This window comes from Manduca sexta, chromosome 16 (assembly GCF_014839805.1).
Source record: "Manduca sexta isolate Smith_Timp_Sample1 chromosome 16, JHU_Msex_v1.0, whole genome shotgun sequence".
Taxonomy (NCBI): domain Eukaryota; kingdom Metazoa; phylum Arthropoda; class Insecta; order Lepidoptera; family Sphingidae; genus Manduca; species Manduca sexta.
This window is the reverse complement of record NC_051130.1, coordinates 3,845,182-3,862,191: the sequence shown is the minus strand read 5'-3', so window position 1 is coordinate 3,862,191 and position 17,010 is coordinate 3,845,182. Positions and strand designations below refer to the sequence as shown.

At 35.1% G+C, this 17,010-nt stretch overlaps 2 protein-coding genes across 3 annotated transcripts in view; both read right to left on the bottom strand.

The window, feature by feature from the left end:
- Positions 1–864: 864 nt before the first annotated feature.
- The window catches only part of LOC115447366 (ras-related protein Rab-23), a 43,101-nt gene continuing 26,955 nt past the window's right edge, over positions 865–17,010 (bottom strand). The window contains exons 1-6 of one of the 2 annotated variants that reach the window (XM_037439288.1): positions 6,402–6,485; positions 5,662–5,862; positions 5,066–5,228; positions 2,296–2,375; positions 1,600–1,775; positions 865–1,102 (exon numbers count right to left, since the gene is read on the bottom strand). In XM_037439288.1, the coding sequence (XP_037295185.1) occupies positions 993–1,102; positions 1,600–1,775; positions 2,296–2,375; positions 5,066–5,228; positions 5,662–5,816 (684 nt within the window). In that variant the 5' untranslated portion in view covers positions 5,817–5,862; positions 6,402–6,485 and the 3' untranslated portion in view covers positions 865–992. Of the gene's footprint in view, positions 1,103–1,599; positions 1,776–2,295; positions 2,376–5,065; positions 5,229–5,661; positions 5,863–6,401; positions 6,486–17,010 lie in introns of those variants that run through there. The other variant, XM_030174396.2, reaches the window with a different exon arrangement.
- Positions 2,506–3,279, bottom strand: LOC115447367. The gene has a single exon (XM_030174398.2). The coding sequence runs from the start codon at positions 3,210–3,212 to the stop codon at positions 2,637–2,639; it is 576 nt and encodes a 191-aa protein (XP_030030258.1). The 5' UTR covers positions 3,213–3,279; the 3' UTR covers positions 2,506–2,636.

Here is a 17,010-nt window from a genome sequence, read left to right as displayed (position 1 = left end):
TGTGCGAATAATTTTACAAGCATTTTCATGTGAATTGTAGAGTTGCCCCGTTGTTAGTCGCTCGTTTCGCAAGTTTGCCGTGTTGCTGTGATTTTTTGGTCTTAACTATGGATGGGCAACGCCCTCTCGTCAAAATAAGTATGACTTATCAATCGCAAAGGCAAACTCCGCCACATATATTTCACAAGATGTTCTACCTAATCTATTTTAGTCGAGTTGCAATTCAAAGAAATGTAATAATAAAAATAATTTATTTTCATAATATTACACGTTTATATAAGTGTACAATATATTTACATAATTTTTATCGTAGGTTAGGTATCTATAATAATTAAACTTATATACTTTCCAAGACTAATGGGAAAAAGGACAAGAAAATATTTATATACCTTAAATGATTTTTAAGAATATAATCCAAAAATATATAAAGATATTGGAACGGAAAAAGGTTTTTTTTAAGAATGGTGCAAACTAATGTACACTTAATTATAAGAAGAATTTATACTGAAATCAAACCTTCATTGTACAAATATTAGAATGTACTTTAAGTGTCAAAGTAGTTTACATTTAAAGTACAGTATTTAAGCTAAAATATTATATAATGCGATTATTTTACATTTCTATAGTTTATGTACATATAAAAACTAGTATAATCCGACTAATGCACTAGAAATGTCCCATTCGCTTGATGACGGTAGGTACAATGTAGAGCATCAATTTACCAGATCATTGTTTAACGACTTTATTAAAATATATGATATGAAAATATAGAAGAGCTGCTTTGATTTTGTGATGGTTTACGATACTAGACTAAAATTTTTCCGTTATAAAATATATAAAAAGATTATACTGATAGGATATATATTTTGTTCATTGTTTAATGATTTATGCTTCAAAATAGTCCAGTATCAGCATAAAATTATACAGTATTTAAACAATATGATATATTGTTAATATATTTATAAACGTATATGTAATAGTACATTCGTGGATCACAGTATCCTGCAGGCGTTCTTCAGAACATTTTTCTTTTTGCCGGCCGAGCGGTGTTTTGTCGGCCTAAGCAATATTGTACCATTGCTGTTATGGTTCGTGAAAGTACCTGTAATAATTAATTAAATAAAAAAAATATATAAAATTTTAAGCTTTAAGCTGGAATAACGTTCTGTCGCCATCCTGTCCACAGAGAGAATGACCGGTCAGAGTGTTATTATTGTCCCACAGACAACCGGCAAAAGCGGCAGTTTTGCTATTGCTTTTGGTATAATTTATGAATCAAATCTTTCCTCGAATAATCTCTATAGCTCATCTAAAGACGGATACAACCACGATTTACCCTTTAGTGCCCGTGAAAACACAGCATCAACCATCGTTGTGCGTGTTTATTCCCGAAGGGTTGACAGACAGTGCAACCAAAGCACCCACTTTTCGCCGTGTGTTCTGTCCCATAATAGCTTATATTGAAGAAAAGCTCACTACAGGTTTACTCGAACCCGAGACCTCCGCGCAGAAGTCGTACTGCGCACGCAATACAAGTACAGATACAAATACAAGGCAGTATGTGCAGGCTCGTGCCATTGCTAATGAAGAAGACCTCACCTATAACAGGAGTGACGCAGGGAAGCATGCCGTTCTCCCCCGAGTCCTCCCGGCGCATGTCCGCGAGACACCGCGTCGCCAGCGCCCTGAACACGGCGCTTACGTTCACGTCCTCCTTTACCGACGCCCGCATCAGCCTACAGCCGAGGGCTCGCGCCACCAGCTCAGCTTCGTCTCTGATAATGTTTATTTAAGGTTATTTTATTATTCAACTAACCATGTCCCTTTAGTATTTTGCTTATAGTCATAATTTTAACCGTCTCAGAGAATTCATTTGTAAAACTACGCACTTTAATTTTCGTTTAAGTTATGTAAGAAAGTTGTGAGCAAACAGAAGTTTCTGTCGCAAACATTTTTATATCTTTATGGAGTAAATGTTTAAAAAGGCTTTCTTAAAACATTATCATCTAATTTCAGGTTTACAGAGTCGCTTTCGCGTAGCTTTGTCTTGTAAATTTAGTAATTTTTAGCCATATGTATTTGAAATCTTCAGACGCTATAATGTATATTATGATATACAGTCATAGACCAGTGGCTTTAGAACAATTTTAAGTACTATAACACATTTTAATTAGGTACATGGAGCTTCGTTTTATGCATGATGTCATGCAAACATTGAATTTATGACTATTTCGACCAACTGTGTGCATATGTTATGTAGGATATATAAAATGAACCTAATAGTATAATACTTACGGTCCAACAACGCATTGGTCCATCAAATCTATTTTATTTTGAACTATTATTGTCGGTATCTCCCCGCATTCATTCTCCACCTGAAAAAATATAACAGATAGGTAATAATATTATTACTTTATGTCACGTCTTTAGAAAACAATTTAAAAGAAACCCACCTCTTGACTTCGCGATAAGATAAACATTAAGGCAGACAATAAAAAAATAATCTTAATTTAATTATTATATTGTGAAACGGTTACGTGATTATATACAATATTCATTAAAATTTTGGGTATTCATCACATTTTTATAAAAAGATATATTTCAAAAATAATAATAATACATAGCACAAAAGTATGTTACAGGCGACGAAGCTCGCAATCTTGACTTCCGTCTCGTCCCGTCATGATCTCGATGCTGTTAACAGTGTTATAGACCTCGGGCAGGCTTGGATATGTCCTGGACATCAGCACCCCAAAGCCCCCAGAAGAACAATCGATGCCCAGCACATAGTTATCATTCACTTTCGAAAATATATAAGCATGGATATCCCGGTCGCACGAGCGGTAAAGCGTCTTCACTTCTTTATTTCCGAAGTAGACCAAATTGACAATTTTTCCCGTGCTGTTAGTGTATGTTGCTCGAACAGCGGTTTCATTAGATATTTCCAGATGTCTGCATTCATTTTTAGTGCTATAAATTTCTTCGGGGCTCAAAACTCTGAAGTCGATCACTTCGCAACTATCCCTCTGGCGTTGTTTCGGCGGCCAGAAGTACACGGCGTAGAAACTTCCACTCAGTTCAGTCAAGTCGAATGTTTCTCCATTGCTGTAATAGTTGACGCACTGTTCTTCAGCCTTCTTCGACCGGTAACAATTTATTCCGGTAAACAAACACACAGCGAGCACCAAAAGCACGCACACTTTACGACACATCTTTGCGAATGATGTAAGCTTACTGTGACGGATGAGACCATTCCAAATATAGGTCTATATATGTAAACATGTGGTATCTCGAACGATATGCGTTGCAAGCGTGTTTTAGATATGTAGTGTGTGTGATTGTAACAGGAGCGGATGTCAGCAGAACGGATGATTCGCTGAGTTGTATACCATATTCAAACATGTTGGCATTATACTGAGCATTATGCATAAAAAAATATTTTACGTATCGTAGTTATAACTATGTACACGTCATCCTGACATATAATACCTATTAACGCAATGCAGTGCTATGTTTTGAACAGTTCTGGATTATTTTGTTGTTATTTAACTTTTGCGCCCAATCACGAGCGACTTGCTGTCTCGTAGTTTAATTGAATTAAATAAATGGTCACTACTGGCAAAACAACACGACCCCCCGATTATGTGTCTAAATGCACCCATTTTATCAGCATATATCAGCACAGCACATTTACGTGGAGCGAAAGACGCGACCTTTGTTATCTTTGCGAGTCTGTTATGGGCTAACTTTCCGGATCTCATTTATTTCAATGGAGAGGCGAAAACTTACACACTCACTCACACCGTTTATTCCCAAACAATTAGGCGGAGGTGCTACTGGTGCATCTACCTTCCGCTGTGTGTATTTTGTCTCATGATGTGATAGAGGGTGAGCCTGTCGGGTGGTTAAATAATGATCGGATGCTGTACAGCCGCTTTCTTGCAATATATGACTGTGTACATACCTATGCGAGTTAGTTTGCAATATTTGCCGATTTGGATCGATATCTGTTCCAAATGGTTATGGTCTAGTGTTTAGTTGCTATTGAAACTGTATGATGCTGAGTCAGTACGCTTTATAAAAGTCGTGTACTCGTCCTCCCCGTTTCATTATCTGCCCGTGTGCGCCTACTCTAAAAGTCGCCATATGATACAAGGTATTATAAAGCTACATTGAGTTTATTTACTAAGCCAAAATCCTAAAAAAATAATAATTTTTGACATATTCTTGTTGTTTACAACATTACACGTTTATAAGAGTTCTATGACCCTTCTAGTATAATAAATTGTGGCAGATTCTCGGAACAATAATCAAAGCGAGAAATCTCAGCTACCTACCGCCTACCACTTGCTGAGAATATGCGACTTAAAACTTGTAATCCGAGTGTACAAATGAAATGACAATGCATTTTAATGCAAACAGACATAGAGCGTTAAAATACTAGCGTATTTCAATAGAAATCATATTATGTAACGTTTGAATAATATTTTTAGCCGAAAGCAACACGGTATTACTTACGTATACGTGTTGGAATCGCCGACTAGTTACGATTAATTTAATATGTCTCGTGTAAGTTTTAATAATATTTTTAATAAATTTATCATATTTGCGAACAGTATTTGCGCGAGAGTATAATTATAGACACATAATATAGGGTGACCGAGTCCCCAATTACAAAGATTAGTAAAGATTAGCAAGTTCTCGAAGCAATATATAAAGAACTTCTAGATGCGTTTCCTAGTGGCAATATAAACAAATCTTTAGCTACACATGCAACTCGTCGTAACTCCTGCGAGATCCAAAATTTGTTTAAGTTCGCTTGCAGTGACTTACACGGTAAAAATATCTTATGCAAAAATAACATAAAAAATAAACTTATTATACATTTTATTAGTTAAATTAATAAAAATGTATTTCATAGGTATAAAATTTATTTAAGTAATAAAATAAATAACTCGTGTAAATTATCTTGCTAATCTAAACCCCGCTTGTGATCTAGTTATTTCCTTTGAACAACTAATGTAATGAAGTCTCTTAAACATTCTCATCTAACAAAACATGTTACCTTCAACTTCCACGAGTGGAGAGCGAGGAATGAGTCCCTGTCAGTAGTGGAAAAGGCAAGGACACACGCATGCGCGCCTCTGTAATACGCCTTGGTGATGGCATCGAACTCCTCCTGCCCCGCCGTGTCCCACAGCATCAGCCGCACTTCCTCGCCATCTATCCTGAAATGAGAAAATGATTTAGTAGTTAGTAAAATGCATGACGATATGCGTGTTTATAACGAAGCATTGGAAATATACGAGTTTAGATACTTGTATAAATAATTTGTAAATAAAATCCCTATATGGAGAGATTTTAGAAATATAAATTTTATAAATATGTTCTCTTAGGAATGCACTAAGAATTGTAAAGAAAATCGCGGAAAAAACCGGGTATTAAGCCAGAAATTGTAAGTAGTGGTGTACGCAGTAGGTACACACAGTACATGCTACATTATCAGAATGTAAATATAAACTAGAGTTTGAAAATATCACTTATATTTTGACCCGGGTCACGAATCCCATACAAACGTAGCTATAGTCGTAATTACTTATTAGTTAAGGTAAGCTAATAAAGTTTTTGTTTTAGTTCTATCGTATCTATAAGTGTACTCACTCAATCTGTCTCTCCAAAAAGTCGACGCCGATGGTTTTCTTGTAGTCCCTGGTGAAGGTGCCGCGGCAGTAGCGCTGGATCATGCTGGATTTGCCGACGCCGCCGTCGCCCACAATCACCACCTTGAGCGCCACCTCCAGCTCCTCCTCGCGCATCCTACCCGCATCACCCGATCACCGTACATTAGGAGTCACTGGGATCCTGGAAAATATATTTCATCCATAAATAACTTACAAATACCAAGAACATTAATATGTAGGTATATTGCATATAGTATCATGCTTTTTTTCACGGGTAGCCAGAAGTGTAACACATAAATTTTGTTAGTTATGTTAGGTTTCATGTGGTGAGAACTATGTCGTATTGTAATATTATTTTATTAAAAGGTAAGGCAACCCTCGAACGCCCACATAATTTTAAAATCTTCATGAAATTGATTAATGAAAAGTATGCTCAAAAATCTTTGGTTAATATGCAACATATTTTAAAAAACAATTATAGAAAACAGTAGTATGTTTTTGCGTTGCAACACAAAAAAAAACAAAAATCATGGATGGTTGGCCTTGTTAGGAACCGGGCTTTCATCAGTCACATTATCTTATGCCTAGGTTTAATGTTGGATAAAAATGGCGGATTAGATACGTGTATTTCTTGTAGGAAAGCAGTAGGAATGTTAGATGGTGTAAAGTGTGGAAAAATTATAGACGGCGGGTCCCGCCTCGTAATTTATTCAATAGTACCTTTGTAAAATAAAAGGTTTCAAAGATTGGTGCCTGTTGAATACCAGTGTCACTGCAATATTTAGAAAATACTTATGCGATACTTTATGCTAAATATATTAATACAAGTAACATTAAAAATATAATGTTTTATAAACAGCACGATAACTTGACATAAAATGTAAATAGGTCAATACTTTAAAACGCTTAAATTTGGCACTGTTTTAATTAATATTTTTTGTATGAGATAAGACTGGGAGATAAAATATTGTTTACTGCGAATATTTTACCAAGAATGTGTAACGTATCTCTTATTTTCCGTTCATTCATTAACCTTTGGTCTTTAATGTGTATTTTATGAAATCTTCGTACTTAAGCTTGATGTCGGCTGTTTTAAAGGGATGTGGTATGCTGTTTGTACTCCGCTGTGAGCCACTGCGTCACTGTCATCAACTAAGAAAACTGATTACGTTGAAGAAATTGTGAAAATAGAGGAATCTTTACGTTTAGATCTACACTACTTAATACTGTATAATTACTGGAATATAGACTTTCACAAAATAAAATTACAATGTAAACTCTACAAATAGAGTTCCAAGGCATTGTTAGGCAAACGCAGATCGTATAAAAATAAAATGTATAGCTCAAATATTTTATAATGTAAACTTTTTATAAAAAATCATTACCAGAACTAGGACTCAGGACCAAGAAAAAAAAGGGCGTCGATTAATTATTTTGCAGTATCAGAATTTTAGGAACAGAATCCTTGTAAATTTTATGTACGATTTGTGTGTCTAACAATTTCTCATATAGCAACTATTCGAATTAAAACTTTGCTGTCAAATTATAATCAGGCTTAAAAATTGTAACCATGTTCATTTCAAAACATGCCACTTAGAAATTGAGTCATTATGTAAAGCATGAAGAGATACAGCAACACATGGGAATAATGTCTGAAGACAAGTTGTAGAGCTATTTGAGAACACTTCGGCAGGTGCAAACAAAATATTTACAAGACTAGAAAAGTTAAGGGAATAGAATAATTAGTGTTCACAAAATAACATCTATGTGATTGCAACAGGATTCAAAATCGCGCTACGATAAAGAAAAAGCAGTCTGTCATGAAGTCTAGTTGTTGATAAACATAATGAATTGGTGCTGGTAAAATTTATAAATTGTATTTATTACAATTATTAAACATTTCGCCTACGTGTTGATGTAACTTTAAAACGAAGTTATATGTTAAAAGTTTGGATTCATGTTCCTAAGATCATTTGTAATGTACGCCGAAGATAAGTTTCTATTATTCACAAATATAACTATCACTGAATATCCGCGAAAGGTCACCAAATATTTGTTATGAAAGCAAAAAAGTCTATTGAATAGAATGATTCCTATTTCGATTAGTCATTATGATTTAACTTTCGATTGCGTTTCTCCCGGCGTGGAAATGCCGAGTCATACCAACAGATGAAGATTATTATGTCAACGTATTGTTGGTGCATCCTGTTTACTATCAGTTAGTTCCGTGATTAACAATGTTGGTTCCGTGTCTTCTAAACTATTTTAATGATGATATTATAGTCGGGAATTTGTGCCCAATGTGGCGGTAGGTCCCCTAGGTATCATGGGATTGAATTCGGACGGCGGAGTGAATGTCCAGTTGCGTCTTGGCCTACGCCTTTGGGGATAAAGTTGTGTGTGTATGTGTATGATATTATAGGTGAAGTGTTCAAGTTTTATACCTGAATGGATGCGCTCTCGCACAATTATGCCCTAAGATGTGAGTCGTAACGAGCGAACAACACATTAGTTTCATAGTCTAAGTCCGATTTAAGTAATCTGTAGAGGCTTGTGTATACTTTGGTTCCATAATATTGTTATTTATCTTGCAAAAGCAGCTTTGCCGCAGTGCGCAGCGCGGTGGTAAAGGGATAAAAGAATACATGATGTGCATGAAATCAAATAATTTATAAGAACTTAATTCCAACCCACACTAGGCCAGCGTGGTTGACTACGGCCTAATATCTAAACTCTCTCATTGCCTAGCAGTGCGGCATGTAATACATGACGAACATTAGGTATTAGAAACAATATTAAATAAAGCATTTGAATATGGTTAATTGTACCTTATTGGTAGCTAATCTATGTTATTAAAATAAATTTTAGCGTTATATCAGTTTTAAATTACAACGTGATGCTCATTAGCAAATGTTGCATACTCGTCACGCGTGTCTAGATTTTCCAGCAGGTTTTTATCACGCTCGGCCCACTTTTAGCTTTCCTATGACGATGCTACATTTATATTGCTCGATTATTTTGCGTTTTCATTTTATTTCTTTATATCCCGTATAGACTCAGAGGAAACTGGCGCAAAAAACATTACGTTATCAGTCGCTAAGCTTGTTGGTTGCGTAATGACTCCTATCGCAGTTTTTAATCCTAATTCCTTATGGGAAAATTGTATGAACTAAAAAAAATCAACCCACCCTTTCGAGCCTTACGTGATTAATGGACGACCCCTTCACTATTATTGCCATAATCGAATCAAATAGTTAAACCAGTAAACTGTACTATTTGATTTTTTGCCGTTATATACATACATAAATGCTATTATTAATAATAATGTATACTTTAATACACTTAACACATAGAATAAACTACACTAATTGCATCCTTTACCACTGATGACCAATTTGTAACTCGTATCGCAACAATGTAAGGGTTGATCAGCGAGTTCAAGCACTTGGTCGCAAGCAATTATAATAGACACCATTAAAATTAAAATCATACACATACACGGATACACGATACATCCTCTCCATAATTATTGCGCGGTAACAACTGGTATGCAGGAAATGGCGCGCACAATTCCCGTACTGCGGTGGAAGTCAGCAAGTTTAATCATCTAGGTATGGTTAAAAATTGTGTAATTTTTGCCTGATTATACAGTTAATGATAGTACTATAAATATAGTTTAAGAGGCTCTGTTGTAGAGCGAGGAATGGCCGTTCTATTCACTGATACCAAACTACAAATTTATATTGTTTAATGATATTAATTCTAAAAGTGACGACGGAAGGAGTTCATACACCAAAATCAGAGAGAATGACTTTTAGGACTGATTTTTTAATCATCAGATGGAACTAATGAAAGTTATTTCTAGGATAAACTATAAAAGATAAGAATTAATATTGCAGTCGTATGTGAAACACGTTAAGCGTTTAACTTCTCTTTGTAGTATTTGTTTTTAAATACTTCTTTGAGGATCTATGTCGTATATTACTTTGCCACTTTGATGGGTGCCTACACATTTCTCCACATACTATTTTATTTTATTAACTCGATAAGTTTCATCTCTTAAGCCAGTTAAAATCAGTTCTTACTGTAATTATAATTTAAACGATCGTTTACATACAAAGTCTGAGCTCTATGCATTGTCGTAACTCGCTTATTATCCTTAAAACATAATAGTATGCAATACATTGTTACTAAAGATTCGCGATGCAAACCACACAGTACATCATAAAGGTTGGGAGAATTAAGTGTTGAAAGTGTAAAATAGACGATTGCATGCGTATTTATGATATATTGTCCAAAACTATCGAATATCTGAGTGAGAAAGTGCGTTACCTAGTTTACACATCTGGGTCCGTAGCCAAGATACCTTTATACGATCGTTAAAGCTAACATTATGTATGAGAATGACATATGCCAGTTATAGACTTATCGATAGAATATGTCATTAACTTAATAATAGTAATAGAACTCTTTATTGCATAACCAATAAACAAACAGAAAAATATAGAAGTTAAACAAATACAAGAGATTGTTGTACAATAGGCAGTCTTATCGCTAAAAGCGATTTCTTCCAGACAACCTACATACATATATCTGTTTTTATTAGTGTTAACATTGTAGAAAGACATATTGACTATGGCCCCAGGTCACGCAGTATGTTTCGCGTATTTTTGGATGTCATACAAAAGCGTATTTGAATATGGTATTTATTATTTCTGTCCTGACAAGTTCAAATAACCCTTGATCTAAATGACTAATTCCATAACTTATGTAAATATATTGTGTAAGCTCTGTTTAAAATTGATGCGTTACATCTGCCCATGTTTTATCGATGCTTTTTTTGTTTTATAGGAGTAAGTAGAATTTATATTTGCTTGGTCCTTGGAGATACATATATCATAGAGTAACCACGAAACATTAAGAAATACTTCCTACTTAACCTCAGAAGAGGAAGCGGTTGGTATTTTTTTTACTGCGCAATATATGTAAATACTTAATTAAAATACTGTTATATTATTTTTATTGACATATGTATTTGGTGCCACAAAACGAATCGTTATAAATGTTGCAATATATTAAGGCAAAATAATAATTAGCATCGAACATAAAAATTGTGAAATAAATTGCATATAAAATGGTGGAATTAACAATTTTGTATGACATTTATTATTAAGAGCTGCATTGGCTAGACTTCCTGAATCTGTAAATAGAACCTATAGAATTTAAAATCCGTTTTCCTATTTTTATAATGTATCCTCTTCGCTAACGCTCTTTCGAACACGCCGGCATAATTGTATCGACTGGCGAGAGGCAGGTAATCATCTCTCGCCAGTCGATATCACTATCTGAACGTCACTCCACTTACTATCAGGTGCAGTGATGGCACTATGCCGAGCCCCTAAAAAAAAGACAAAAAAGACGAAACCTGCATCTCAGGAATGCAATATCTGATCACAAGAAATCGAAGACGATGTACAAGAGTACATCCTTCTACCCACCTGCCTAATGTCTTTGGGTAATTATAAAACCTATCCTCCGCATTAGTAGGAATATCTAACTAACATAATACGCCATCATTGTATTACGATTTCCTTTACCCAACGGTCTGAGTGTATTACATAATAATTACAATTAGGTTCCTGTAATTAATAACTAGGTATTGCTTGCGGCTTCACCCGCTAGAAAATTCTTTGTCGCTACAAAAGTCCCAAAATTATTGTAGTGATAACTGGCGGCACCTGTACCACGCCAGTGCCATGTTCTTATTAAATCAGATCAACAAATACATTTATTTTCTAACGGAGCAAATTAATTACATAAAAGTAGTACAAGGTGTTAAAACCCGCTATAGTGGCTCACGATCAGCCTGGGTATATTCGGTTCCAACAGGCCGGTTTAATTGTGTCGTCTGTCGAGAGGTAACCATCACTCGTCGCTGACATTCTATTGGACCCAAATTTACTCACCATAACGTTCAGTGGGCCCACTATGCCTTACATGTTTAATAAAAAAACCTATATGTTAATCCAGGACATGATCTATCTGTCTGTCAAATTTCATCCAAATCCGTTCAGCCAACTGTGTTTACTGTTAACAAATTTCTAAACTTACAAACATTTTTTCACTTTCGCATTAGTAATATTAATAAGATGAGATAAGAAGTAAGATAAGATTGATTACAAACAAGTATTCGTATTTTTTTCTATAAGTTATTTAATCACAGTTTATCCGACCTTGTCTATTTTACGGTGTAGTTGTCTATGAGTGAAAGTACCATGGCCGCCTGTAATGATCGCGTGTGCCAATAACAAATAAATGGGATGTTATGCTGCTGGCTTTCTTACTGCTCTCTCGACATCGTTTTGAAGAGCAATTTAGTTGTACATTTTCTTTTATATCTTTATACGTTTGAGCAGTGTTTTACTAGGTAATCTTAGTTTGTCATATTCTTACGCCAAAATGTGGCGTTTCCACATACCTGTAAATAGGAAAATAGATACTGAAAAATGTTTTTTTTTAAGTATTCCATGATTTTTATACTAAAAATTAGTAGAGTATATCTCAATATAAACGTACACAACGAATATTGTTACAAATTTTTCTGTCTCATTTATCTTTTTTTGTTTGTGTTAATACAACTGTTCCATCAAATAATTTATACAATGAAGGTATTAAGATAAACAAAAACAAAAACATGAGGCAGAAAAAATCTAAATAATATTTCGTAAAAACTGTTTCGAATATACTAGCAATGTTTCTTGCTATGAAATTAAATATAATGCCTCTAAGACCTTTATATTAGCAGAATAGAAATATTTTTATATATAACCCGATTTGGAAGCAACATACTTGAAATGCCTTTTGGAAACATATGCATAACTCCTCATTTAATATCTTATTTGTCATCAATTATTTAAATTGATTTTAATTAACTTTTATAATAAAATTATTTTTACATACAATGCAGAAATTTGCATTAATATTTACAAAAAAAACTAATGTCAGTTCTCAATTTACAAGGGACATAAATTCATATAATTAATAGATCTCCCTTCCAACTTGACAATTTTCATCTCTACTGTCTTACTTTGTACAAATTACGACATCCCGTGTTTAACGAAGGCATATTGTGAGTGTAGAGTTCAATTATAATGAATTGTATGATTTCTAATTTTCAATAACTGCAAGTATTAAACGATCATTTATAGAATATCGTCTTACAAAGCAGGCCCTTAGAGAAACTTTCTATGGAGTACGCCTTAAGCCATAGTAATAGTTAATAATATATCTCTCGTCAAGCCTTGCATTTGTCTGCCAATTTGTCTAGAAAGTGAGTCAATTGTTTGTCGAAATTTCACTTCAGAAAATACTATGTTTACTTTGTGATTTGAATGTACTAAACTTTGCGGGTTTCACAAAAAATATCAATATCATTCAACTTCATCAGTGTACGGTATGGTGCTTGTTTAATTTTTTTGCCGGAAACTTTCTCTCGGTCTCTGGACAGCGTCTTATAAAATTCTAATACTAGGCTACTCAGGGATTATTAAGTAATTTTTAATGAGAAACATTTGATTATTAGGTAATTCTTATTTTAATTCTATTCTATGTCCTATCCAACAGTTACTTTCCTATTGAAGCGAGAAGCCATATTTCGATTTTACTCGTTCATCATTGTACAACATAGCATAAATGTTAATTCATTCGATTTATTACTAGTGTACTCTACACCATTCTGATCTTCATGAAAAATTCGTACGGACTAGCAAATTAGCGTGTATCAATAACGTGTATTGTCAATTTTTATTAATACATGTGCGTACACCCTTAAGTTGAGACGCCGCGCCAGGGGATCAGTTGTCATGAGCCAGTTGCGCCCGCGTCGGTTTACAGGTCGCATTCGGAATGCGGCAACGTAGCTTTCATGATGTCACTTAAGAAATTCTTCGAGCACTAAGTTAATGAACACGCCTTTAAAGGAGGTTAAGTTTGTAAAAAATCAGATTTAATTAAGGAACTTGTATTTAAAAAGTTAGATCGGATCAGGACCAATGTAGAGTGAATAATCTATCGGCTTTTTGTAGACAGAATGGATAAGTAATATCCAATTATAATGTCGACCAAGAAAAGACATTGCGTCATCGGCTGCCAAAATTATACCGGTCTGTTATACTTATGTCCTAGACAGATTATTTAAAGAATAATTTATAAAATAGTGCACGTTAAGGAATATTATTTGAAAATCTAGTACGAGATGTTACGTCTTTAGTTTTGCTGGTGGAAGGATATATTTTATATGCGCCCGAATAGTGACCGCCGTACACAAGGTGTACCCGTCGTAGTGGCCCAAGTTAGTGTCGCGTTCCGGGATCAGTCAGTGTATATCCAGTTCCAATAGGCCTGCATAATTGTGTCGACTGTCAAGGGCTAATTATCTCTCGTCAGTCGATAATTTATTGAACTCCACTCCACTTACCAGCAGGTGCAGCGGGGTCACTATCATATGTCCGTATAAAAAAAATGCCAATTTAGGTTAATATATCCAAAGTGGTATAAAATACTGTACACACCGCTGCTTACCAACATAAATAGACGAAGCGGTAATGACTGAACGTATATATGGAACCTATCACCTCGTTCAAGTAACGCTCCATTTTCTCAAAGCGCATTTGCAAGCAAATTGCATTCCGAGTAAACAGTAAGTCGACTCCATTCAAATATCATCAACATATTACAATAATGTCCTCGAGACACAAAGGACGCTGTCATTTGTACAAAACAAAAAACACGAGCGGTCATCAGATCAAAAACTTGTTTTTACCCGCACTTTAGTAATGTCGCTTTAACGACTAAGCGGAAAGCAGAAAACGTCTTAGTTTCACATTCTGCTGGCCTGACGTCATGGGTCTTTCATACCATATCATATCAATAGTACGTTTTACATGCAACTCTACCTGCGTAAATGACTCAATTGTATGGAAATATTTTATGTTGAGTTCGTAGACGTCGGGGAGGTCGGTCATAAAAATGAAGCCAAATGGTAGGTGCAACCTGCATAAATATGAGTGTTGCACCGATTATACTGTAGCCTCAGCTTAACTAGAATTTAGTTATGAAAGACCTATACCTATTAAGATAGTATGTATCAGAATATAAACAATGAGTCTGACTTATAAAAAATTCGCAAAGCTATGCTTAGCTAGGTCTTGACTAATATGCTCTTAAGTTTTTAATCAGTGCTTAACTTTTTCTTACTCAAACACTTGGACTACAGAAACAAAAACGATGAATAAATTACTGAGCAACACATAGCGAACTTTATATCAGAGCAAATTATAATTATCGAAATTCAATTTTGATAAAAATCACAGTACCCCACCTTTACAATAATATTTAACCCCAAAACACAAATTTACTCGATCAGCTGTAAGTCGAAACCCGCCATCTTCATCCGGTGATGTCTTTTGTTGGAACTGTATAGTAACAAAGAGTATAAACCAAACAATAACCAATGTGAGCTATATTAGTACTGGCAGTATGCCGCTTTAAATTTAGAAATTTATATACTTCTATTTTGTCATTGTCTAGTCTTTACTGTTCTCAATAAATCCTCTAATACTTTTACAATCCTAAGTTATTTCTTTCATAATCCATCAGGTTATGGGCCCAGGATATGTGGTAATTAACTGTACGTTATTAGTTTCGAAGAAATATTAATAAAAAAATACGCTATGCCGAAAAATATTTTGCCAGAACCGGCAATGGCGGCTTCAACGTCTACAGCTATAAGTGCTGGAATATCTGTAAATTTTGATAAACTCAGCGGTATATCTAATTACGGCAATTGGAAATTCATGATGCGGATGTATTTGATTCATGAAGACTTATGGAATTGCATTGATGGCGAGGCGGGTGTCCCCAAAGACAATGATGCTCGCAAACAACAACGGGCACTTGCGAAAATATGTCTAATGGTGCAACCGTCGTCTTTTTCCCATGTACGAAATGCATCCAGTGGTTTTGAGGCTTGGAATAACCTCAAAACGGCCTATGAAGATAGAGGGCTGTGTAGACGACTAGGACTTTTACGTACAATGTTAGGATTGAAATTAGAACAATTTAATGACATGGAAGCATATCTTCTAAGGATCACCGATCTAGATCAACAATTACGAGATATAAATGCTCCATTGGATGATGATTTCCTGTCGATTTTAATATTAAGCGGTTTGCCATCAGACTACGACCCGCTTATAATGGCATTGGAAAATTCGAACATTAAATTGTGTAGTGAGACAGTGAAGAGTAAATTATTACAAGAAAAATTACGCAGAGACTTTGACAAGAACGAAGAAGGTGCAATGTTTACAAACCGGAATGCAAAACGTGGAAAATGCGAAAAAGCGTTGAATGGAACGTTATTAACTGCATTATCTACAGATGTCAATTCAAATGCTTGGTATGTGGACTCTGGCGCGACCTGTCACATGACAAATAATAAATATTTACTACAAAATTATGTTGTGGACACACCGCGGTTGGTTACGGTAGCCAACAAAGAAAAGATGTATAGTGAAGGACATGGCGAAGTGCACTTGTTATTAGAAGGACAAACTCAAAATACAAAATTATGTGATGTTGTTTACGTTCCAGGATTGTCAACAAACCTTATTTCTGTTGGGAAAATGGCTTCAAAGGGACTTGAAGTGCATTTTAGTGCACAGAAATGTAACATTTATTGTGGTAAGATTGCAGTTGCCAGCGCTACAATGATCAACGGTGTCTATCAGTTGGACGTGGGATGTCAGCAGCCGACTAGTAAACGCGAGCTATGTGCGACGAGTTACTCAGTGACTGCGAATGGACTAGATATCCAACCGTCAGGTAGAGAACGACCGGAGATTGCGAATTTGTGTGAGACAAAGTCATCGCAGCAGTTATGGCATCGTAGGCTTGGGCATCTAAATAAGCGAAGTATGGATCTACTACAACGAGGTATGGCTAGCGGAATTAATTATACTCCTAGTGAATATACTCCTTGTGTGGCTTGTATTGAGGGTAAGCAGAGTAGATTACCATTCCCTAAGCAATCTTATAATAGAGCTACTGAGAAACTAGAGCTTATACATTCTGACCTGTGTGGGCCAATGTCAGTTTCCTCATTTAGTGGTGCTAAATATCTATTGACATTTATAGATGATTTTACAAGGATGACTTTTGGATATTTCATTAAAAGTAAAGATGAAGTATTGTCGGTATTTAAAGTTTTCAAAAAGCTTGTGGAAAATGAAACCAATTTGAAAATAAAAATGCTAAGAACAGACAATGG

Excerpts from the sequence above, each read along its gene's own strand:
- LOC115447367 (XM_030174398.2), bottom strand. The coding sequence starts at position 3,212 with ATGTGTCGTAAAGTGTGCGTGCTTTTGGTGCTCGCTGTGTGTTTGTTT.